This window comes from Oncorhynchus gorbuscha, unplaced genomic scaffold (assembly GCF_021184085.1).
Source record: "Oncorhynchus gorbuscha isolate QuinsamMale2020 ecotype Even-year unplaced genomic scaffold, OgorEven_v1.0 Un_scaffold_726, whole genome shotgun sequence".
In the NCBI taxonomy this organism is placed as follows: Eukaryota; Metazoa; Chordata; class Actinopteri; order Salmoniformes; family Salmonidae; genus Oncorhynchus; species Oncorhynchus gorbuscha.
The window spans coordinates 16,312-42,739 of record NW_025745781.1 but is presented as its reverse complement, the minus strand read 5'-3'; the positions used below and the strand labels follow the sequence as shown (position 1 = coordinate 42,739).

The 26,428-nt window shown below is 44.5% G+C and overlaps 1 protein-coding gene across 1 annotated transcript in view; it reads left to right on the top strand.

Annotated features, from left to right (window-relative positions):
* Positions 1-14,618, top strand: part of LOC124019928 (myosin heavy chain, fast skeletal muscle-like) — a 19,548-nt gene extending 4,930 nt beyond the window's left edge. The window contains exon 12 of the mRNA XM_046335375.1: positions 14,601-14,618. Coding sequence (XP_046191331.1) covers positions 14,601-14,618 — 18 coding nt within the window. The remainder of the gene's footprint in view (positions 1-14,600) is intronic.
* Positions 14,619-26,428: the final 11,810 nt, after the last annotated feature.

Sequence of the window (26,428 nt, the reverse complement as noted above, 5' to 3'; positions counted from 1 at the left end):
TAAGGATCATCCTTAACATCAAAATTATAGCTTTAACTCTTTACACTCAGTGGAATTTTTGTGATATTGTCAGAACAAAGTTCTCAGAAAAAAACGAACCAGATTTTTGCATTTGAATTTTGTCACAGATTATGCTAATATGAATCTGTTGTGGACACACTGCATAAACATAAATGGTGATAGATCATCTGACCAAATTACTGAAGATTTTAGTCCTGGGTTTTTACTGATGTTATATCCATATAAATGAGAAAATAAATTACACGTGATGTTGTTTTATCATTTTGCAATAGGGCAGATATAATTTCTAAGGGATATTTTGGTAATACACATTACAAACACGTGTTTTCACATTATAAACAAAATAATATACCATCTACACGGTCTTACACATCTACACAGTAATACACAACAGTTTGTACAACGCTACTCAAACCAGAGCATACCGAACCAGAGCATCCATATCCCCGGATTCCTACCGCAAGCTCTGGACCTTTTCACCTGGATCATTGCAGCTAGCAAGCTGCTACTCGAGTGACTACTCCTGGCTAACGTCTGTCCCGAAGCAAGCACCAATTAGCCTGGAGCTAGCCCATGCTAGGCCCATTCTCCCGGCTAGCTGAAGCGGCCCATCAGCCACTCCTGGGCTACAATACCCGGACCCTTCTACTGCCGGTATGGGGCACGGAACCCCGCCGATCCTTCCTGACTGGATTACGACGTAATCTGCTCGAGGGGGTACTCAATTGGCCCCTACATCGCGACATCCTCTGAATGCCCATCTGCTAGCCTGCTATCCACGGCCTGCTAGCTGTCTAGATCATATTGGACTGTTAGCTGAATAGATCCATCGGCCAATTTCTTAAGCCACTATACCTATTTTGCCAATTGGACTTGGACCCCTCTGCTACTCGGAACCCTACTAATCCATCACAACTGGTCTATTAACGTCACAGCACGCGGGGGCTAAAACAGACTTTCCTCCGTCGAGACGTCTGCTAGCTGTCTCAATTGCCGTGTCCCCAGCCCAAACACTCACTGGACCTCTATGATCACCGGGCTACGCATGCCTCGCCCTAATATCAATATGCCTTGTCCATTACTGTCCTAGTTAGTGATTATTGTCTTATTTCACTGTAGAGCCTCTAGCCATGCTCAATTTGCCTTAACCAACCATTTAGTTCCACCTCCCACATATGCGGTGACATCACATGGTTTAAACGTCTCTAGAGACGATATCTCTCTCATCATTACTCAATGCCTAGGTTTAACTCCAATGTACTCACATCCTACCATACCTTTGTCTGTACATTATGCCTTGAATCTATTCTATCGCGCCCAGAGACCTGCTCCTTTTACTCTCTGTTCTGAACGTAATAGACAACCAGTTCTGATAGCCTTTACCCGTACCCTTATCCTACTCCTCCTCTGTTCCTCTGGTGATGTAAAGGTTAATCCAGGCCCTGCAGTGCCTACCTCCAATCCTACTCCCCAGGTGCTCTCAATTGTTGACTTCTGTAACCGTAAAAGCCTTGATTTCATGCATGTTAACATTAGAAGCCTCCTCCCTAAATTTGTTTTATTCACTGCTTTAGCACACTCTGCCGAGTCGTGTCTGGATCCTGGCTTTGGAAGACCACCAAAAAAACATCCCTAACTATAACATTTTCCGACAAGATATAACTGCCAAAGGGGGCGGTGTTGCAATCTACTGCAGAGACAGCCTGCAGAGTGCTGTTTTACCATCCAGGTCTTTTCCCAAACAATTTGAGCTTCTACTTTTAAAAATCCACCTTTCCAGATACAAGTCCATCACCGTTGCCGCTTGCTATAGACCACCCTCTGCCCCCAGCTGTGCCCTGGACACCATATGTGAATTGATTGCCCCCCATCTATCTTCAGAGATCGTGCTGCTAGGTGAGCTAAACTGGAACATGCTTAACAACAATCTAAGCTTGATACCCTCAATCTCACACAAATTATCAATGAACCCACCAGGTACAACCCCAAATCCGTAAACACGGGCACTCTCATAGATATCATCCTAATTAACTTGCCCTCCAAATACACCTCTGCTGTTTTCAACCAACATCTCAGCGATCACTGACTCATTGCCTGCATCCCTAATGGGTCTGCGGTCAAATGACCACCCCTAATCACTGTCAAACGCTCCTTAAAACACTTCAGCGAGCAGGCCATTCTAATCGACCTGGCCCGGGTATCTGGGAAGGATATTAACCTCATCCTGTCAGTAGAGGATGCCTGGGTATTCTTTAAAAGTGCCTTCCTCACCAGTTTAAATAAGCATGCCCCATTCAAAAAATTTAGAACCAGGAACAGATATAGCCCTTGGTTCTCTCGAGACCTGACTGCCCTTGACCAGCACAAAAACATCCTGTGGCGCCCCCGTGACATGCAACTTTTCAGGGAAGTTAGGAACCAATATACACAGGCAGTTAGGAAAGCTAAGGCCATCTTTATCAAGTAGAAATTTGCATCCTGTAGCACAAACTCAAACATTTTCTGGGACACTGTAAAGTCCATGGAGAATAAGAGCACCTCCGCCCAGCTGCCCACTGCACTGAGGCTAGGAAACACTGTCACCACCGATAAATCCACTATAATTGAGAATTTCAATAAACATTTTTCTACAGCTGGCCATGCTTTCCACCTGGCTACCCCTACCCCGATCAACAGCCCTCCACTCCCCACAGCAACTCGCCCAAGCCTCCCCCATTTCTCATTCACCCAAATCCAGATAGCTGATGTTCTGAAAGAGCTGCAAAATCTGGACCCCTACAAATCAGCCGGGCTAGACAATCTGGACCCACTCTTCAGAAAATCATCTGCCGAAATTGTTGCAACCCCTATCACTAGCCTGTTCAACCTCTCTTTCGTATCGTTTGAGATTCCCAAAGATTGGAAAGCTGTCGCGGTCATCCCCCTCTTCAAAGGGGGAGACACTCTAGACCCAAACTACTACAGACCTATATCTATCCTTCCCTGCCTTTCTGAGGTCTTCGAAAGCCAAGTTAACAAACAGATTACCGACCATTTCGAATCCCACCGTACCGTCTCCGCTATGCAATCTGGTTTCAGAGCTGGTCATGGGTGCACCTCAGCCACGCTCAAGGTCCTAAACGATATAATAACTGCCATCGAAAAGAGACATTACTGTGTAGCCGTATTCATCGACCTGGCCAAGGCTTTCAAATCTGTCAATCACCACATTCTTATCGGCAGACTCAGCAGCGTTAGTTTCTCAAATGATTGCCTCGCCTGTTTCACCAAGTACTACTCTGATAGAGTTCAGTGTGTCAAATCGGAGAGCCTGTTGTCCGGATCTCTGGCAGTCTCTATGGGGGTGCCACAGAGTTAAATTCTTGGGCCGACTCTCTTCTCTGTATACATCAATGATGCCGCTCTTGCTGCTGGTGATTCTCTGATCCACCTCTATGCAGACGACAGACACAATTCTGTATACCTCTAGCCCTTCTTTGGACACTGTGTTACAAACCTCCAGACGAGCTTCAATGCCATACAACTCTCCTTCCGTGGCCCCCAACTGCTCTTAAATGCAAGTAAAACTAAACGCATGCTTTCATCCGATCGCTGCCCGCACCTGCCCACCCGCCCAGCATCACTACTCTGGATGGTTCTGACTTAGAATATGTGGACAACTATAAATACCTAGGTGTCTGGTTAGACTGTAAACTCTCCTTCCAGACCCACATTAAGCATCTCCAATCCAAAATTAAATCTAGAATCGGCTTCCTATTTCGCAACAAAGCATCCTTCACTCATGCTGCCAAACATACCCTCGTAGAACTGACCATCCTACCGATCCTCGACTTTGTCGATGTCATTTACACTCTACTCAACAAATTGGATGCAGTCTATCACAGTGCCATCCGTTTTGTCACCAAAGCCCCATTTACTACCCACCACTGCGACCTGCTCGCTCTCATTAGCTGGCCCTCGCTTCATACACGTCGCCAAACCCACTGGCTCCAGATCATCTACAAGTCTCTGCTAGGTAAAGCCCTGCCTTATCTCAGCTCACTGGTCACCATAGCGGCACCCACCCGTAGCATGCGCTCGAGCAGGTATATCTCACTGGTCACCCCCAAAGCCAATTGTTCCTTTGGTCGCCTTTCCTTTCAGTTCTCTGCTGCCAATGACTGGAACGAACTGCAAAAATCACTGAAGCTGGAGACTCATATCTCCCTCACTAGCTTTAAGCACCAGTTGTCAGAGCAGCTCACAGATCACTGCACCTGTACATATCCCATTTGTAAATAGCCCATCCAACTACCACATCCCCATAATGTATTTATTTATCTTGCTCCTTTGCACCCCAGTATCTCTACTTGCACCTTCATATATACATATAAATATATTCTGCACATCTACCATTCCAGTGTTTAATTGCTATATTGTAATTACTTCGCCACTATGGCCTATTTATTGCCTTACCTCCCTTATCCTACCTCATTTGCACATACTGTATATAGACTTTTTCTACTGTATTATTGACTGTATGTTTGTTTTATTCCATGTGTAACTCTGTGTTGTTATATGTGTCGAATTGCTTTGCTTTATCTTGGCTAGGTCGCATTTGCAAATGAGAACTTGTTCTCAACTAGCCTACCTGGTTAAATAAAGATGAAAAATACATATATATTTATACACACATACTGTCCGGGGGTATCGTCGGTCGGGGCCACAGTGTCTCCCGACCCCTCCTGTCTCAGCCTCCAGTATTTATGCTGCAGTAGTTTATGTGTCGGGGGGATAGGGTCAGTCTGTTACATCTGGAGTATTTCTCCTGTCTTATCCGGTGTCCTGTGTTAATTTAAATATGCTCTCTCTTTCACACTTTTTCTTTCTTTCTCTCGGAGGACCTGAGCCCTAGGACCATGCCTCAGGAAACCTGGCCTGATGACTCCTTGCTGTCCCCAGTCCACCTGGCTGTGCTGCTGCTCCAGTGTCAAATGTTCTGCCTGCGGCTATGGAACCCTGACCTGTTCACCAGACGTGCTACCTGTCCCAGACCTGCTGTTTTCAACTATCTAGAGACAGCAGGAGTGGTAGAAATACTCTGAATGATCGCCTATGAAAAGCCAACTGACATTTACTCCTGAGGTGCTGACCTGTTGCATCCTCATCAACTACTGGGATTATTATTATTTGACCCTGCTGGTCATCTATGAACATTTGAACATCTTGGCCATGTTCTGTTATAATCTCCACCCGGCACAGCCAGAAGAGGACTGGCCACCCCACATAGCCTGGTTCCTCTCTAGGTTTCTTCCTAGGTTTTGGCCTTTCTAGGGAGTTTTTCCTAGCCACCATGCTTCTACACCTGCATTGCTTGCTGTTTGGGGTTTTAGGCTGGGTTTCTGTACAGCACTTTGAGATATCAGCTGATGTACGAAGGGCTATATAAATAAATTTGATTTGATTTGATTTGATTTAATAACACCGGTAAATGTAATAACACTGGTAAATGTAATAACACTGGTAAATGTAATGAATTTATATTTGTAATGTAATAACACTGGTAAATGTAATGAATTTCTATTTGTAATGTAATAACACTGGTAAATGTAATAACACTGGTAAATGTAATAACACTGGTAAATGTAATGACTTTTCTATTTGTAATGTAATAACACTGGTAAAATCTCCAAACAACATTTAGTATAACTCTTCTCCAATAGAGGGAGCTAAACGCCCAGACTAGACGCTACAAAAGGGGCCTTTCTTTTGCCTGCCACTGAAAAGGTTAGTGGAGGTGCCTGAAAGAGATCCTGGCGGGGAATCAGAGGAGACTAAAGCATTGAGGAATCGGAGGAGTCTAAAGCATTTGGGAATTGGAGGAGCCTAAAGCATTGAGGAATCAGAGGAGCGTAAAGCATTTGAGAATCAGAGGAGTCTAAAGCATTGAGGAATTGGAAGAGCCCAAAGCATGGAGGAATCAGAGGAGTCTAAATCATTGTCAAAACAAACAGTTAATAATACCACAGTTAACCTCTCCACCCTGAATGTCTGTGAGTCAGCATGTAGAGAGTGTTTTCCCTGACAGTTGGTTGGCTAGCATATTTATAGACAACATGCGTGAGTGTTTTAGGAAACTGGGGATCAACGGCTGTACTCAACAAGGGCTTTCCCTGGGCTGTCTGGCAGGAAGTATTTATAGATTACTGTGGTGTGTGTGCTCTGTAGGGGGATCAAAGAGATCCACTTCAAGTGACAGCAATAATCCCTTGTTGATGTCACTTGTTAAATCCACTTCAAAACAGTGTAGATGAAGGGGTGGAGACTGATTAAAGAAGGATTTTAAGCCTTGAGACATGGATTGTGTACGTGTGCCATTCGGAGGGTGAATGGACAAGACAAAATATTGAAGTGCCTTTCAACGGGGTATGTTAGTAGGTGCCAGGAGCACCGGTTTGTGTCAAGAACGGCAACACTGCTTGGTTTTTCATGCTCAACAGTTTCCTGTGTGTATCAAGAATGGCCCACCAACCAAAGGACATCCAACCAACTTGGCACAACTGTGGGAAACATTGGAGTCAAAATGGGCCAGCATTCCATTGGGACACTTTCTCCACCTTGTAGAGTCCATGCCCTGACGAATTGAGGCTGTTCTGAGGGCAAAAGGGGGGGTGCAACTCAATATTAGGAAGGTGTTCTTAATGTTTTGTACACTCAGTGTACAGTCAACTTCAAAATTATTGGCACCCTTCATGAGGATTTGTACAATAAATAATACAAATACTGAGCAATATTGTACGCTAAAAATAATGGGAACATTTGATTATTTATTGTAATTGTTAAGGAACTGTTTAGACAACCTTAATGTTTCGTTCATGTTCAGAATAAATAATAATACAGAAAACTCTAAAAGGAGATGTCAAAAGAAAGATACGAAATAAAAGCCCTGCTGGTGGGAGATGGTTCAGCTGATTAGCTCAGTAATCCCTCCCAGCTGTGCACAGACCTCTAATGCAGACCAGAGCTTCCTCCACTGGCCCCTCCTCCACTGGACCCTAGGGATGGAATGTGTATCATAGTGTGCTGAATAACTGACCCCTCCTCCACTGGACCCTAGGGATGGAATGTGTATCATAGTGTGCTGAATAACTGACCCCTCCTCCACTGGCCCCTAGGCAAGGGATGTGCATGATAGTAGTATGTTGAATAACTGGCCCCTCCTCCACTGGCCCCTAGGCAAGGGATGTGCATGATAGTAGTATGTTGAATAACTGGCCCCTCCTCCACTGGCCCCTAGGCAAGGGATGTGCATGATAGTAGTATGTTGAATAACTGGCCCCTCCTCCACTGGCCCCTAGGCAAGGGATGTGCGTGATAGTAGTATGTTGAATAACTGGCCCCTCCTCCACTAGGGATGGGATGTGTATCATAGTAGTGTGTTGAATAACTGTGGCCTACCACTCCTTTTACCTACTACATAACATAACACAATTGCTCAGAGAAAGAGATTTTCATTTACCTACTACATAACATAACACAATTGCTCAGAGAAAGAGATTTTCATTTAACAAGTAATACAATTTATTTGTTTAAATACTCACTACTTCGCCAGCTAAAATGTCCTGGTACCTGGTAGAGTTCATTATGCCGTTGACCTTAACAAAGGCCCCAGGACCAGTGTAATCAAAACAGCCCATAACATCAAAGACCCACTACCATATTGAACAGTAGGTGTGTGGTTCTGTCCTGCATATACATCCTTCTTTCAACACCAATCCCACTACTGGTGGGCGTGGTCAAACAGCACTTACATTTGTTGGATTCTCTCTATAAGGATTTTTTTATGGAAACTCTCTTTTTTTTTAAAAGACGCAGCGCCTGAGACCACTGTGCCACTCAGAAACCCTTCCAAAGAACCTATTGGTGTGGAAATGGTTTGGTGACCCGAAGACGCAACCAAGTTCTGTTATTCTCCCACTTTCAACTTTGGATATTTCTTTGCTTTCCGAACCACCGTCCTCACTGTGTGTGGGAATAACATTCACTTGTGCAACAGAATATTTGTATTAATTGTGCTGTCAATGTTCACTTGAACCAAGTGTAAAGGACGTCGTGCTGCTTGCTTAGCGATCACCACTTCCTTCTTATTCGGAACATACCGAGGCTCAAACTCAGGACCTCTATCTCACAAACACATGACCTCTATCTCACAAACACATGACCTCCTGAAGAGTCTTAACTAGTCGCACCACCAAAAAGCAAACTATTCAGCAGCACAAGTGGAGACACTGCAGGCTGAGGCCTGAGTTTCAGCTCCCCATCTGCTACACAAGCAATAACAAGTCTGTACCCGTTGAGGAAAAATGCATTTTAATGTATTCGGTAATGTTACACTTATCCAGATTTACCAGAGGGTTCAAATTGCATTGAGTTAGAGGCTGGATCACTTTGTCAGCAGAGCGGAGGCGTCCCACTTTTATTGGATGGATATAAATAGAATCCACAGTGGTGGGAGAGGTTGGAATGAAGGCCCAACAGTCAGCCAACACAGACTAGATACATGGTGTCAGAAGGCAGTCATGGAGCAGTGAGCAGTTACCTACTCTGTCCGATTACTTTAGTTGCAGGTTTTGTGAAATCTGTGGTTCTGAAACAAAATGGCCACCCTCCACGCTGACTACATTGAAGACGCATGCAAGTATGCCAGCAGCATACCAGCCCTGCATACCAGCCCTGCATACCAGCCCTGCATACCAGCCCTGCATACCAGCCCTGCATACCAGCCCTGCATACCACTGCTGGCTTGATTCTGAAGCAAAGCAGGGTTGGTTCCTGGTCAGTCCCTGGATGGGAGACCAGATGCTGTTGGAAGTGGTGTTGGAGGGCCAGTAGGAGGCACTCTTTCCTCTGGTCTAAAAATATATATCCCAATGCCCAGGGCAGTGATTGGGGACACTGTCCTGTGTAGGGTGCCTTCTTTTGGATGGGACGTTAAACGGGTGTCCTGACTCTCTGAGGTCATTAAAGATCCCATGGCACTTATCGTAAGAGTAGGGGTGTTAACCCCGGGGTCCTGGCTAAATTCCCAATCTCACCCTCAAACCATCACGGTCACCTAATAATCCCCAGTTTACATTTACATTTACATTTAAGTCATTTAGCAGACGCTCTTATCCAGAGCGACTTACAATTGGCTCATTAATCCCCCTCCTCTCCCCTGTAACTATTCCCCAGGTCGTTGCTGTAAATGAGAACGCGTTCTCAGTCAATTTACCTGGTAAAATAACGGAAAATGAAAATTAAAAAGTTCTCAGAACGCCTGTATTTGATGTTTATTAACATATCAGCTAACCACATCATATGGTGTAGTAATCTGACATGGCACACAACCAATAAGAGACTCTGGAATCATGATTCTATATGACCTAAAGAGAAAGGTCCTGCCACAGGACCTTGGAGTGTGAGGGCAAGTTGATCAGACACATGAGTTCCACACTGAAGTCATTTCAATGTTGTGATTTTGAACATATTTAGTGTTGAATAATTTCTGAAAGAAGAGGAAGCATTTTTGAGAAAGGAAAGTTAGCTAGAAAGGAAGGTTAGCTAGAATGAAAGGTTAGCTAGAAAGGAAGGTTAGCTAGAATGAAAGGTTAGCTAGAAAGGAAGGTTAGCTAGAAAGGTTAGCTAGAAAGGAAGGTTAGCTAGAATGAAAGGTTAGCTAGAATGAAAGGTTAGCTAGAAAGGAAGGTTAGCTAGAATGGAAGGTTAGCTAGAATGGAAGGTTAGCTAGAATGGAAGGTTAGCTAGAAAGGAAGGTTAGCTAGAAAGGAAAGTTAGCTAGAAAGGAAGGTTAGCTAGAAAGGAAAGTTAGCTAGAATGGAAGGCTAGAAAAGGAAGGTTAGCTAGAATGGAAAGTTAGCTAGAAAGGAAAGTTAGCTGGAATGGAAGGTTAGCTAGAAAGTCACAGTCTCTATGCCACATTATTGTAGCTATTAAAAAGCTATTGGGGTGATTCCTCAAGAAACTAAAACAAAAACATACCATTCTTTTGGGGATTTTTATAAATTTAATCCATAGAAGGGTCCTTTGGATGAAGGATTGTTGCCATGTATTTAACATGAGTTAAATAGAAAGATGTGAATTTAACATTGAGCATTGAACAATGCCTTCTTCATTTTAAGAAAGATGGTGGCCACCAGCTTCTTAATGTTTTGCAACGGTGTGCCTAATGAACACAACCCGGATTCTGATCCAACAGGTTGAGTACAACATTATTTAGATGATTGCGATGTTAAAGTTGACTGTTATTATGACTGTTTAACATATTCTAACTTGTTGGTCCATGGCCCTGTTCGTGGTATCAATTGCAGAACTATAAAGCAGAAGCTCTTATCAGGGCTTCAGTCATCCCAGATAAAACAGCTGCCATAGAGATCAAGGTTATTACCGAATCAGCAGTTAAATGTAGACTGCCCTTTAAAACCAACTTCTCGTTTGGAAAACGGCCTATGATGCATGATATGAGTCAGAAACATTTACTCTTGTGTCAACATTGACTACAAAGTGTGAATAGGATAATTTTGGTCATAAAAACAGAGTTTGGTAAGTCACTGAGTAACAACGGGTACATGAAGGTTGGGTTGGGATTACAGTTATGTCAACAATTTTTGCCCCCGTTCCCATATTACCGAGGGGTGTGCAGATCTCATCATACTAGCATGAGTAATCGTATCCGTTTCATCACGCTTGATACTTGGAATCGTATTTATTTGTGATCGGAAAACTCAGAAGTGCACGTTAAAAATGCTGCTATATTAACTGCAATACACTGGTCGCAAATATATTCGCATAACTAGGCAACACAGAACCATTGCGGACTCACGGTAAAAAAAAAAAGTATTTTTATGATATTAAAACGTGTGCCAGTCCAACATGCCCAACTCTGCCCACTGGGGCGTGGCTTACGGAGCGCTGTCTGAAAGAAGCTCTCGTTTCGTCCTATTCCACCGGATCGAGTTATCTAATCACACCGGTACAGCCTATACAGTACCTCACAGAAAATACTTATGTTCCTTCACTCATTCGCATGCATTGATCAAAGGTAAACGACCCCGACTGATGAAAATGCCCACGATTTACTTACTTAGTCCTATTAGATGATCAACTAAATGGGCTAATACATAGTCTAATGGCTGGCTTCTACTGCCTGCATGTATGATTCAGATAAATGGGCTAATATATAGTCTAACGCATGGCTGGCTTCTACTGCCTGCATGTATTTCAGACACAGATTCAGATAAATGGGCTAATATATAGTCTAACGCATGGCTGGCTTCTACTACCTGCATGTATTTCAGACAGATTCAGATAAATGGGCTAATATGTAGTCTAACGCATGGCTGGCTTCTACTGCCTGCATGTATTTCAGACACACTTTCCCCATATAGTTTCTCTCCATTAAACACCCTCTGTGTTCTGTTTGACAAGTAACTCTTTACCCACAATATAGCAGGGGGAGTAAAGCCACAACACACACGTGTTTCCATCAGCAGACTATGATCGATAATGTCAAAATACTTTTTATTTTCTTAATGGTTGCATGCTTATTAGTAACTGGAATTAGACATGTCATAAGTGTCAAATGCAGCGTCTGTTTGCTCCTCATTAAAACGGCACAGACCAACACATAGTTTTTACATCAACAACTTAGGAATCACTGCAAAACGGATTGTATGACCTCTTATACACTATATTAGACCCAGCCTCTTATACACTATATTAGACCCAGCCTCTTATACACTATATTAGACCCAGCCTCTTATACACTATATTAGACCCAGCCTCTTATACACTATATTAGACCCAGCCTCTTATACACTATATTAGACCCAGCCTCTTATACACTATATTAGACCCAGCCTTTGGAACTTTGGTTTTCCTAGATACTTATCCCAACTCAGGATAAGACCCAGATACAGACAGAAGAGGCGGATAGTTTGATTCTCAGATCATTTCTCAGATATCACAGGGGGCAGGCAAAAAGCAGGAGAATAGCAGGCAGAGGATTGTAATCCAGGTCAGAGTCAAGCAGGTACAGGATGGCAGGCAGGGTCAGGATGGCAGGCAGGGTCAGGATGGCAGGCAGGCAGGGTCAGGATGGCAGGCAGGCAGGGTCAGGATGGCAGGCAGGCAGGGTCAGGATGGCAGGCAGGCAGGGTCAGGATGGCAGGCAGGGTCAGGATGGCAGGCAGGGTCAGGATGGCAGGCAGGGTCAGGATGGCAGGCAGGGTCAGGATGGCAGGCAGGGTCAGGATGGCAGGCAGGCAGGGTCAGGATGGCAGGCAGGGTCAGGATGGCAGGCAGGCAGGGTCAGGATGGCAGGCAAGGTCAGCATGGCAGGCAGGGTCAGGATGGCAGGCAGGGTCAGCATGGCAGGCAGGGTCAGGATGGCAGGCAGGCAGGGTCAGGATGGCAGGCAGGCAGGGTCAGGATGGCAGGCAGGCAGGGTCAGGATGGCAGGCAGGCAGGGTCAGGATGGCAGGCAGGGTCAGGATGGCAGGCAGGGTCAGGATGGCAGGCAGGGTCAGAATGGCAGGCAGGGTCAGAATGGCAGGCAGGCAGGGTCAGGATGGCAGGCAGGCAGGGTCAGGATGGCAGGCAGGCAGGGTCAGGATGGCAGTCAGGCAGGGTCAGGATGGCAGGCAGGGTCAGGATGGCAGGCAGGCGGGGTCAGGATGGCAAGCAGGCAGGGTCAGGATGGCAGGCAGGGTCAGGATGGCAGGCAGGGTCAGGATGGCAGGCAGGCAGGGTCAGGATGGCAGGCAGGCAGGGTCAGGATGGCAGGCAGGCAGGCAGGGTCAGGATGGCAGGCAGAAAGGGCAGAACCGGAAAACAAAAACTAAAGCACACGCAAAACCAAGAAACACGCTGGGACGACCAGACAATACAAGACAAAACTGTAAAGAGACAAACAGAAAACACAGGTATAAATACACAGGGGATAATTGGGAAAACGGGAGACACCTGGTGGGGGGTGGAGACAAGTACAAGACAGGTGAAACAGATCAGGGTGTGACAGCTCCTTTATTGTGATCACTACATCAGATGGATCTGTATACCGCTTTAAAGCACATTTTTGCAGCATTAGTAAAGATGTTATCAGTAAATGTTGATGATTTCGTTCCTGTGCTGTTTGTAACTACCCAGGTAGGTTGACTGATAACCTGAACCAGGTTTCAGATACAGGTTACAGTTGGAAGCTTTTTCTTGAGTGGGCAGTTTGATGAAAACCAGTCACTACTTAAATCACCTATTATCAATCATATCACACGTCACCAGCAATGTAATAATTATATGGACAGACAAAGTAGGCCTACTAAACAACCTCCGCAATGTCCACAGGAAATAGCTAGAATGAACAACAATGTTTAGCTCCGGATTCCGGTTCATACACCATGTCTGGAGAAAGGGACACTTGTGCCCCGAGACGAGTGACTGAGTGAAGCAGAGCCGTGTGTCTGTCTGGGGAAATGACAGCGGCTTCTTCTTCTTTAAGTTTTATCGGCAAATCGCAACAAACTGACAGGTGCATACACTGCTACCTACTGGTTTTTCTGCTGTTATAAATTGGGTGGTTTGAGTCCTAAATTCCGATTGGCTGAAAGCCATGGTATATCAGACTGTGTACCACGAGTATGACAAAACATTTCATTTTACTACTCTAATCATGTTGGTAACCAGTTTATAATAGCAGTAAGGTACCTCTGGGGTTTGTGATATATGGCCAATATACCACGGCTCAGGGCTGTGACCAGGCGCTTCGCGTTGCATCGTGCATAAGAACATCGCATAGCCGTGGTGTTTTGGCCATATACACCACACTTCCCATGGCCTTATTGCTTAGTTATCATTTCTATAAACTCCTGTATGAGCCGGAATCCAACAACCCGGAATTTCAATACCATTTTCTTTGTAACCCCGACAACAGCATAATTACTTCAAACCACCTTCTGACTTTCCAGATATTAAACTATACAAAACGGATGCACAGTCTCAACATAGTACTACGCTTCTTGATTGCACCTCCTCTATCCATTGTAATTCAACATTTATAGCAATAACTTCTGTTGATTAAACAGACATCAAATGTTGGGTCTGTTGCATAGGGATAAATACACCAGCGCCTGTCTTCCCGTTTATGGGATCCTTTAAACCATCTGTATACACTGCAAGACAAGAATAAAACTGATATATTGATCCACTTGTAATATACGCTAGGAGTCAGGAAGCAACTAAAGGGATTTAATAATAAATTAAACAGAACGAAACACGTAGTGTACCAACATAAAACACAGAAACAGAATCAATAACACCTGTGAAAAGAACCAAAGGGAGTGACAGATATAGGGGAGGTAATCAGGAAGGTGATGGAGTCCAGGTGACTCTCATGAGGCGCAGGTGCGCTTAACGATGGTGACAGATGTGAGTAAAAATTAGGAAACTGGCGCCAACGAGCGCCAGAGAGGAGCGGATGTAGACGTGACACCACTATTGTTCCTACATTATCTTCTTCACATCACTGTTTTCTTTTCTGCGATCAGGCTAAGAGGAACATGTAGTCTGGTATAAAATACAGGGAGCAAGGAGACACTGCCTGGGATCTGTCTGTTGATTAGTTACAAGCGTTCATTTAGCGTTCATTTATGAATTCTCAGAAGGCAGTCCGAACTACGCCCCCTTCTTTCTCTGTCTTTTCTTCATGCAAATTAAAGGGATTTGGGCCTGTTCTCGAGAAAGCAATATATCCTTCGCATCCATCCCTCACAACCATCCCTTCCGGCACCATTAGGTAGTTCATCCGTTCATCTTCTCTGTGTCTCACACATTTTGACAAATCAGCCCCCAGCACCAGGCTGTCTCTCCGTCTCCTCCCTACAGGTGCTCCCGCCTGTCCTGAGCTGCCAGAGTCTCCCGTCTGTCCTGAGCTGAAAGAGCCGCCCGCCAGTCAGGAGCTGCCAGAGCCGCCGGTCAGTCAGGAGCTGCCAGAGCCGTCGGTCAGTCAGGAGCTGCCAGAGCCGCCGGTCAGTTGCCAGCTGCCATAGCCGTCCGTTACTCCGGTGCTGCCGGAATCGCCCTTCACTTTCGGAGCTGCCGGAGTCTCCCGCCTGTCCGGTGCTGCCGGAATCTCCCGTCTATTCGGAACCCATTGCTAAGATCCCCAGTCCGAGGTCGGCGGTGAGGGTTGCCACTTGAAAGGCACCGCGGAGGCGGGTTAAGAGGTGGAGAAAGACTATGGTGGAGTGGGGTCCACGTCCCGCGCCAGAGCCGCCACCGCAGACAGACCCCACCCAGACCCTCCCCTATAGGTTCAGGTTTTGCGGCCGGAGTCCGCACTTTTGGGGGTGGGTACTGTCATGTTCTGACCTTAGTTCTTTTGTTTTGTCTTTGTTTTTGTTTGGTCAGGGCATGAGTTGTGGTGGGTGGTTCTATGTTAGTTTTTCTATGATTTGGTATTTCTGTGTTTGGCCTGGTATGGTTCTCAATCAGAGGCAGCTGTCAATCGCTGTCCCTGATTGAGAATCATACTGAGGCAGCCTGCTTTCACCCTTGAGTTGTGGGTGATTATTTTCTGTTTTGTATCTGTACCAGACAGAACTGTTTCGGTTTCATTTCGAGCTGCCGCTTTCAAGGAGCGGGACACTAATCCGGATGACTGTGTGATCACCCTCTACATAGCCAATGTGAGCAAGACCTTTAAATAGGTCAACATTTACAAACCCACGGTGCCAGACAGGTTGCCAGGACGTGTACACAAAGCATGCGTAGACCAACTGGCAAGTGGCAAGTGGCAGGTTTCACTGACATTTTCAACTTCTCCCTGACCGAGTCTGTAATACTTACATGTTTCAAGCAGACACCCATAGTTCCTGTGCCCAAGGAAGCAAAGGTAGCCTGCCTAAAATATTACCTCCCTGTGGCACTCACGCTGGTACGTAGCCATGAAGTGCTTTAAAAGGCTGGTCATGGCTCACAACACCATCATCCCGGAAATCCTAGACCCACTCCAATTCGCATACCGCCCCAACAGATCCACAGACAACGCAATCTCTATCACACTCCACTCTGCCCTTTCCCAGCTGGATGAAAGGAACACCTATGTGAGAATGCTGTTTATTGACTACAGCTCAGCGTTCAACACCATAGTGCCCATCACTAAGCTAAGGACCCTGGGACTAAGCACCTCACTCTGCAACTGGATCCTGGACTTTCTGACAGGCCGTCACCGGGTGGTAAGGGTAGGTAACAACACATCTGCCACGCTGATCCTCAAAACTGGGGCCCCTCAGGGGTGCATGCTTCGTCCCCTCCCGTACTCCCTGTTCACCCACGACTGCGGGGCCAAACACAACTCCAACACCCTCATTAAGTTTGCTGATGACAAACAGTGCTAGGCCTGATCACCGACAACAATGAGACAGCCTATTTGGAAGAGGTCAGAGACCTGGCAGTGTGGTGCCAGGGCAACAACCTCTCCCTCAATGTGAGCAAGACAAAGGAGCTAGTCGCGACAACAAGAAAAGGCAGACTGACCTGGCCCCCATTAACATGGACGGGGCTGTAGTGGAGCGGGTCAAGAGTTTCAAGTTCCTTGGTGTCCACATCACCAGCGAACTATCATGGTTCAAACACACCAAGACAGCCGTGAAGAGGGCAGGACAACACCCTTTCGCCCTCAGGAGACTGAAAAGATTCGGCATGGGTCCCCCCGAACCTCAAAAAGTTCTACAGCTGCACCATCAAGAGCATCCTGACCGGTTGCATCACTGCCTAGTATGGAAACTGCTCGGCATCTGACAGTAAGGCACTACAGAGGGTAGTCAGAGGAATGCCCAAAAAATGGTCAAAGACTCCAGTTAACCAAGTCATAGACTGTTCTCTCTGCTACCTCACAGCAAGCGGTACCGGAGCTCCAAGTCTAGGACCAAACCTGGACTATTTACATGGACACCCCCTCCCTCCATTTGTTTTCGCGCCTACTAAGCACTGACTATCTGTGGATAGTCACTTTACCAATACCTACATGTACAAATTACCTTTACTAACCTGTACCCCCGCACATTGACTCGGTACTGGTACCCCCTGTATACATTGTTATTTTATTGTCTTACTTTTTATCATTTTTTACTTTAGTTTATTTAGTTAATATTTTCTTAATTATTTCTTGAACTGCATTGTTGGTTAAGGGCTTGTAAGTAAGCATTTCACAGGTTCCAGGAGTTATATACAATACAATTTGACTTGATTCCCACCGTGAAGCATGGACGAGGAGGTGTGATGGTGTGGGTGTGCTTTACTGGTGACACTGTCTGTGATATATTTAGAATTTAAGGCACACTTTTCCAGCATGGCTACCACAGCATTCTGCAGCGATATTCCATCCCATCAGGTTTGCATTTAGTGGGGTTATCATTTGTTAATCAGCAGGACAATGAACCAACACACCCCCAGGCTGTTTAAGGGCTATTTGACCAAGGAGAGTGATGGCATGCTGCATGGCAGGCATCTAGTGGATTGGGTTGCCACTTGTCCTGCCTCTTCCAAAGGCTTGGCTAGGACTAGTCCTCTGCTACCCCAGAGACGCCTGTGTTTCAACAGCTGCATCTGAAGGGAGGGTGTGGTATTCCCAGTTGTATTGATGTTTTCTCTTTTGGACTTTACTTTTCTTATCCTTGCAGGAAGACACAGTCAATCTCTGTTTTTTTTCTTCATTTGAAAGTCTAAAAATAAAGCTGTCCAAAAGAAGCAGGTATTTGACTGGTCAGTTTGCTAATGGCCATATCAGCTATAAATCTGTTTCGTATATGGTCGAATCCTCTGGTGCACAGCTCAAATGGCATCAGATCTGCTGATAAATCAATGACAAATTACTTTAGATAAATTGCTGTGGAAGCTGGATGTATTTCTGACACACATGTTTCTGAACATGACCATATTGGGTTTGTAAATTGAAGTTGGAAGTTTACATACACCTTAGCCAAATACATTTAAACTCAGTTTTTCACAATTCCTGACATTTAATCCCAGTAAAGATTCTCTGTTTTAGGTCAGATAGGATCACAACTTTATTTTAAGAATGTGAAATGTTAGAATAATAGTAGAGAGAATGATTAATTTCAGCTTTTATTACTTTCATCACATTCCCAGTGGGTCAGAAGTTTACATACACTCAATTAGTATTTGGTAACATTGCCTTTAAATTGTTTAACTTGGGTAAAACGTTTTGGGTAGCCTTCCACAAGCTTCCCACAATAAATTGTGTGAATTATGGCCCATTCCTGCTCACAGAGCTGGTGTAACTGAGTCAGGTTTGTAGGCCTCCTCGCTCGCACACGCTTTTTCAGTTCTGCCCACAAATTTTCTATAGGATTGAGGTCAGGGCTTTGTGATGGCCACTCCAATACCTTGACTTTGTTGTCCTTAAGCAATTTTGCCACAACTTATGAAGTATACCTGGGGTCATTGTTCATTTGGAAGACCCATTTGCAACCAAGCTTTAACTTCCTGACTGATATCTTGAGATGTTGCTTCAATATATCCACATAATTTTCCATCCTCATGATGCCATCTTTTTGTGAAGTGTACCAGTCCCTCCTGCAGCAAAGCACCCCTAGAACATGATGCTGCCACCCCGGTACTTCACGGTTGGGATGGTGTTCTTCGGCTTGCAAGCCTCCCCTTTTTCCTCCAAACATAACAATGGTCATTATGGCCAAACAGTTCTATATTTGGTTCATCAGACCAGAGGACATTTTTCCAAAATGTACGATATTAGTCCCCATGTGCTGTTGCAAACCGTAGTCTGGATTTTTCAATATACCCACATAATTGTCCAACCTCATGATGCCATCTATCTTTTGAACTGTACTAGTCCCTCCTGCAGCAAAGCACCCCCACAATATGATGCTGCTTCACAGTTGGGATGGTGTTCTTCGGCTTGCAAGCAACCCCCCCCCCATTTTCCTCCAAACATAACGATGGTCATTATGGCCAAACAGTTTTATTTTTGTTTCATCAGACCAGAGGACATTTCTTCAAAATGTACGATATTAGTCCCCATGTGCTGTTGCAAACCGTAGTCTGGATTTTTATGGAGTTTTTGGAACAGTGGCTTCTTCCTTGCTGAGCTGTGTTTCAGGTTCTGTCGATATAGGACTCGTTTTACTGTGGATGTAGATACTTTTGTACCTGTTTCCTCCAGCATCTTCACAAGGGCCTTTACTGTTGTTCTGGGATTGATTTGCACTTTTCGCACCAAAGTACGTGCTTCTCTCGGAGACAGAACGCATCTCCGTCCTGAGTGGTATGACGGCTGCGTGGTCCCATGGTGTTTATACTATTGTTTGTACAGATGAACGTGGTGCCTTCAGGCATTTGGGAATTGCTCCCAAGGATGAACCAGACTTGTGGAGGTCTACAATTTCTTTCTGAGGTCTTGGCAGATTTCTTTTGATTTTCCCATGATGTCAAGCAAAGGCACTGAGGCACTGAGTTTGAAGGTAGGCCTTGAAATACATCCACATATAAACCAATTGACTAAAATTATGTCAATTAGCCTATCAGAAGCTTCTAAAGCCATGACATCATTTTCTGGAATTTTCCAAGCTGTTTAAAGACACAGTCTACTTCTGACCCACTGCAATTGTGATATAGTGAATTATAAGTGAAATAATCTATCTGTAAACAATTGTTGGAAAAATTACTTGTGTCATGCACAAGGTAGATGTCCTAACTGACTTGCCATAACTATAGCTTGTTAACAACACATTTGTGGAGTGGTTGAAAAATTAGTTTTAATGACTCCAACCTAAGTGTATGTAAACTTCCGACTTCAACTGTATATACTGCTTTGATATACTTGTTGTACCTCTGCATTCGACTGTGTGGGATCAAATTGGAGCTGCAAGAACAATTCAGCAGATGTGGTTTGATTCCATCTCCATCCCAGAGCATCATAAATCCCAATTGACTTTAGGCTGCACGTATGTCTGGCAAAACTACTTGGCTTGCACATACTGAGTCGTTTTACAGAACAAAATATATTGGATCAAAAGTTACTATCAAATCCTCCAAAGGCCCTGGTAAAAATACAGTTTATTCAACTGCTTAACTTAATGAGTCAAATCAATTTTCGCCTGCAACGACATAATCAAATCTAACTGTCTGTAGCTCAGGCCCTTAAGCAAGGATATGCATATTCTTGGTACCATTTGAAAGGAAACACTTTGAAGTTTGTGGAAATATGAAAGAAATGTAGGAGAATATTACACAATAGATCTGGTAAAAGATCATTCAAAGAAAAAAAAACCATTCTTTTGTATTTTTTTTGTACCATCATCTTTGAAATGCAAGAGAAAGGCCATAATGTATTATTCCAGGCCTGTTGCAATATACATTTTGGACACTAGGTGGCAGCAGTGTATGTACAAAATGTTAGACTGATCCGATGAACCATTGTGTTTCTGTTCAAAATGTTGTATCAAAATTGCACAAATATGCCTAATTTGTTTATTAATACCTTTTTATGTTCAAAATTGTGAAGGAAATAATTGGCTTGTTTTTTGCTCTGACATGCACTGTCAACTGTGGGACCTTATATAGACAGGTGTGTGCCTTTCCAAATCCTGTACAATCAATTTAATTTACCACAGGTGGACTCCAGTCAATTTGTAGAAACATCTCAAGGATGATAAATGGAAACAGGATGCATCTGAGCTCAATTTCGGGTCTCATAGCAAAGGGTCTGAATACTTATGTAAATAAGGTATTTTTTTGCTATGTCATTATGGGAAATTCTGTGAAGATTGATGAGGAATTTACTTGATTTGATTCATTTTAGAATAAGACTGTAACGTAACAAAATGTGGAAAAAGGGAAGGGGTCTGAATACTTTCTGAAGGCACTGTATTGCTGTGGAAGCTGGATGTATTTCTGACTCGCCTGTTTCTGAACATGGACATATTGGGCTTGTAAATGATCTGTTGATTTAGTTTGCTTCCTGTAACACTGCCATCGACTGTATGGGATCAACTTGGAGTTTAATGAACAGCTCAGCAGGTTTGATACCATCTCTATGAGGCAGGGTCATAAAGCAATCCAAAACTACTTTAGGCTGCATGTATTTCTGACACCCAGTTCTGGAACATGGTCATGTTTGGAGAAGGTCACGAGGCAGAGGGGTAATAACTGTGGACTTGTTAGTCCAAAGATCTGTAAAGCTTGTTGAAAAACACAACAACTCCCCATTTGATCCAAGTGTTTATCCTTGTAAATGTATTAGATTAATATTCCATTGACATTACACTGCATGCTGAAAGGGGGCGCACAGAGAGATCCAATACAGGCCAGCACATTATTTTCACCTTATTAGTCGACCATGAGGTCCTCACATTGCTGACACCATCATAGATTTACAGTGAGATATGTGACATGGAAAATAAGATCTGAATTAACCAAGCCAAGATTGGATGTTTTGTAGGTCCATGCCACAGCATGTGACATTTCAAATCCAGATATAGACTTTAGTGGCTTTGACATTTTAATAGATTGAATCATATAAAATGAAATGCTGACGTGATCCAAGACTCTGGGGCGTCTCAGACCAACTACTTTGCAGGTCGTTTTACAGAACAAAATGTATTGGATCAGCAGTTACTATCCGATCCCCCCAAGGCCCTGCTAAAATACAAATGTACAATCACAGTTTTATAATGACAGTTTACTTTGCTTAATAACATTTGACAGTTTATAACAGTATATCAGGGGCCTGTAACTCCTGTTCTGGACAGCCCATCCACATGGAGTGCAGGCTTTTATTCCAGACCAGCACTAACACAGTGGTTTCAGCTAAATCAAATGATCATAACCTTCAATTTAGCCCTTAATTACTAGAAATCAAGTTGGGAGCCATGAGTTGGGAGCCATCAGCCAATGAAGAAGAATATAATTGACTGCTCTAAAATGGAGATGGCCTCAATGGCACTGCCCATGATGTCACAGACACTATAATGGCACAGATATGAATATGAGTCCTCTATCTATCTGTTGTTAACACACATTATCTGCCCTTTCATTGGATAAAATGGTCCCACCTAATCTTGCCTCCTCCCACCTGCCTTCCATCTTTGAAGACATGTATTTCCATTGTTAGAGTGGTCACTCAAATTTCTTGACAATGTAAACATTCTTTGGCAAAATCAACTGTTTGGAAGGGTCATGCCACTCCTACAGGACTCCCAATTGCTTCTAATTACGCCCATATCCTCCAAACCTATCACCACTCCCCTATCCTCCACACCTATCACCACTCCCCTTTCCTCCAAACCTGTTACCACGCCCCTATCCTCCAAACCTGTTACCACTCCCTATCCTCCAAACCTGTTACCACGCCCCTATCCTCCACACCTGTTACCACTCCCCTATCCTCCACACCTGTTACCACTCCCCTATCCTCCAAACCTGTTACCACGCCCCTATCCTCCAAACCTGTTCCCACTCCCCTATCCTCCAAACCTGTTACCACTCCTCTATCCTCCAAACCTGTTCCCACTCCCCTATCCTCCAAACCTGTTCCCACTCCTCTATCCTCCAAACCTGTTACCACTCCCCTATCCTCCACACCTGTTACCACTCCCCTATCCTCCACACCTGTTACCACTCCCCTATCCTCCAAACCTGTTCCCACTCCCCTATCCTCCAAACCTGTTACCACTCCCCTATCCTCCAAACCTGTTCCCACTCCCCTAAACCTGTTACCACTCCCCTATCCTCCACACCTGTTACCACTCCCCTATCCTCCAAACCTGTTACCACGCCCCTATCCTCCAAACCTGTTCCCACTCCCCTATCCTCCAAACCTGTTACCACTCCTCTATCCTCCAAAACTGTTCCCACTCCCCTATCCTCCAAACCTGTTCCCACTCCTCTATCCTCCAAAACTGTTACCACTCCTCTATCCTCCAAAATTGTTACCACTCCCCTATCCTCCAAACCTGTTACCACGCCCCTGTCCTCCAAAACTGTTCCCACTCCCCTATCCTCCAAACCTGTTACCACTCCCCTATCCTCCAAACCTGTTCCCACTCCCCTATCCTCCAAACCTGTTACCACTCCCCTATCCTCCAAACCTGTTCCCACTCCCCTATCCTCCAAACCTGTTACCACTCCCCTATCCTCCAAATCCTCCAAACCTGTTACCACGCCCCTATCCTCCAAACCTGTTCCCACTCCCCTATCCTCCAAACCTGTTACCACTCCTCTATCCTCCAAAACTGTTCCCACTCCCCTATCCTCCAAACCTGTTCCCACTCCTCTATCCTCCAAAACTGTTACCACTCCTCTATCCTCCAAAATTGTTACCACTCCCCTATCCTCCAAACCTGTTACCACGCCCCTGTCCTCCAAAACTGTTCCCACTCCCCTATCCTCCAAACCTGTTACCACTCCCCTATCCTCCAAACCTGTTCCCACTCCCAAATCACCTCTCCTCTGCCTTTTTACACCCCTTTCATTTCCATATAGAATTTCACTGCACTCAGTTAGGATCAATGTCACACTAAATTTCACTCCACATCTAATAAAGTCCCAACATCATTTGTACACGTGGTACATTTCCTTGATAAGTCACACTGCAAAAGGGTAGACTATTGGCCTTAACCCACTAAATGACAAGCTAATGTCTCATAGGCAGTTGTTTGTCTAACGTTTTAAACTACAATTTTATGTTTCTACATTTCCACAACCTAACCTTCCTATCGGCCTTTACAAGCCCCAACTCCAACTCCTAAACCTTAATCAAACCCTCATGTTGCTCTGTGTTCCTGTTCCGCTGTGTAATAAATACTGAACCTGGATTCTTAATCTCAATCTGCTCATTGCATTCTGACCAATGAAAACGTCTTATTTGGGGGGATTTGCCTGTATTGTATTGTTAGGTATTACTGCACTGATAGGAACATAAATGTTTTGCTGCACCTGTGATAACATATGTAAAATATGTGCTACGTGACCAATAACATTTGATTTACAACTAATCATGATCTCAATTTAGCCCTTAATTACTTGAAATCAGGTCCAGTATGTTAGTGCTGGAGTGGAAGAAATACAATTCAGTTCAATCAGGAAGTAAACAAAATTCCAAAATGTCACAATGCTTTAAAATAGACATTTCAGTTCACCTCCTGAATTTACTTGAAATGACCCCTGATCTGCATTGTGAGAAGGTCCATGGCTGTAAAGTCAGTTGAGGTCTTTGTGGCCAAATGCACAGTTGTCTAGTTGGGTATGACAGCTGTACATACCCAGAGGGTAACTTCTGCCCAGAGCAAGTTTGAAGCTTAGAGAAACATCTTCCTCAAATACAAAAACACAGGTCATAGATCATGCAGGATCTTTGCACATTAAAATAACTTAATGTCATAAACATTTATTCTGCATGGTGCTAATGTTCTCTCCACCCACAAACATTTATTCTGCATGGTGCTAATGTTCTCTCCACCCACAAACACGGCAAGTAAATATATTGTCTAATAACAGTGTCATAGGTGCCAGAATTAGGCTGCGTTGGCAGATATACCAAACAATAAACCTTGGCTGCAGTGAAGATGAGACCACAGTCCAGGAAATGAAAAGGCCTTGATGGGATCCTTCCAGATGGTCACCCTGCTCAACTAGTGTATCCAGCAGATATGGGGCTTCTTGTACTGATGTGCTGGGTGGACACTGGGCATGAAGAATGAATTAATATTAATATATACCAGCAGATAAGGTAATCCAAGTAATAACAATAACCCTAGAGAGCGAACAAATTAATGAAACGGATGGTGTTTAAACCCATTCTGACACAAAGAGAAGAGTCAGGTGTGAGAGACAGAGACCTACACAATCTATACATACATGCACTTTGCTATATGTTCCCAGTTACTGCCAATATAGGCGTAAACTTGTGGACACCTAAAAAATAACGTCCTTCTCTGTTCTGGACATGTTCATTTTAATACACCTTTTAGAACCCCACCTTCCTGCTGAATAGTTCAGAACAGGACACACACGTCTGATACACCTTGGAATACGAGGCATAACCAATATCTTTCAGTGTTTTTGTTTTCCCTATGACTCCCCCAAGGGGTCTTGCTAATCACCCCAAACAACCCAAAAGTACCAGGAACAACACAATTACAAATAAAAATAAAAACTACCTTACATACATATTCAGACCCTTTGCTGTGAGACTTGAAATTGAGCTCAGGTGTATCCTGTTTGCATTGATTATTCATTGGAGTCCACCTGTGGTACTTTCAATTGGTTGAACATGATTTGGAAAGGCCTGTCTATATAAAGTCCCACAGTTGACAGTACGTGTCAGAACAAAAATGAAGCCATAAGGTTGAAGGAATTGTCCGTAGAGCTAGACAGGATCGTATCGAAGCACAAATCTGGGGAAGGTTACCAAAAAATGTCTGCAGCGTTGAAGGTCCCCAAGAACACAGTGGCCTCCATCATTATTAAATGGAAGAAGTTTGGAACCAGCAAGACTCTTCCTAGAGCTGGGCGCCTGCCCAAACGGAGCAATCGGGTTAGAAGGGCATTGGTCAGGGAGTTGACCAAGAACCCGATGGTCACTCTGACAGAGCTCTAGAGTTTCTCTGTGGAGATGGGAGAACCTTCCAGAAGGACAACCATCTCTACAGCACTCCACTAATCAGGCCTTTATGGTAGAGTGGCTAGATGCCAAAAGGCATCTAAAAACTCTCAGACCATGAGAAACAAGATTCTTTGGTCTGATGAAACCAAGGTTAAACTCTTTTGCCTAAATGCAAAGCATCACGTCTGGAGGAAACCTGGCACCATCCCTACGGTGAAGCATTATGTTAGCGACTGGGAGACCAGTCAGGATCAAGGAAAAGATGAACGGAGAAAAGTACATAGAGATCCTTGATGAAAACCTGCTCCAGAGCACTCAGAACCTCAGACTGGGGTGAAGGTTCACCTTCCAACAGGACAAATCAAATCAAATCAAATCAAATTTATTTATATAGCCCTTCGTAGGTTCACCTTCTGGAGCAGCAGCACAGTCAGGTGGACTGGGGACAGCAAGGAGCCATCATGTCAGGTAGTCCTGGGGCACGGTCCTAGGGCTCAGGTCCTCCGAGAGAGAGAAAGAAAGAGAGAATTAGAGAGAGCAACAGGACAACGTCCCTAAGCACACATCCAAGACAACGCAGGAGTGGCTTCTGGACAAGTATCTGAATGTCCTTGAGTGGCCCAACCAGAGCCTGGACTTGAACCCGAATGAACATTCCTGGAGAGACATGAAAAATAGCTGTGTAAAATGTTCCACGATGATAGTTCAGCAAAGCTAAAAGCACTCCTA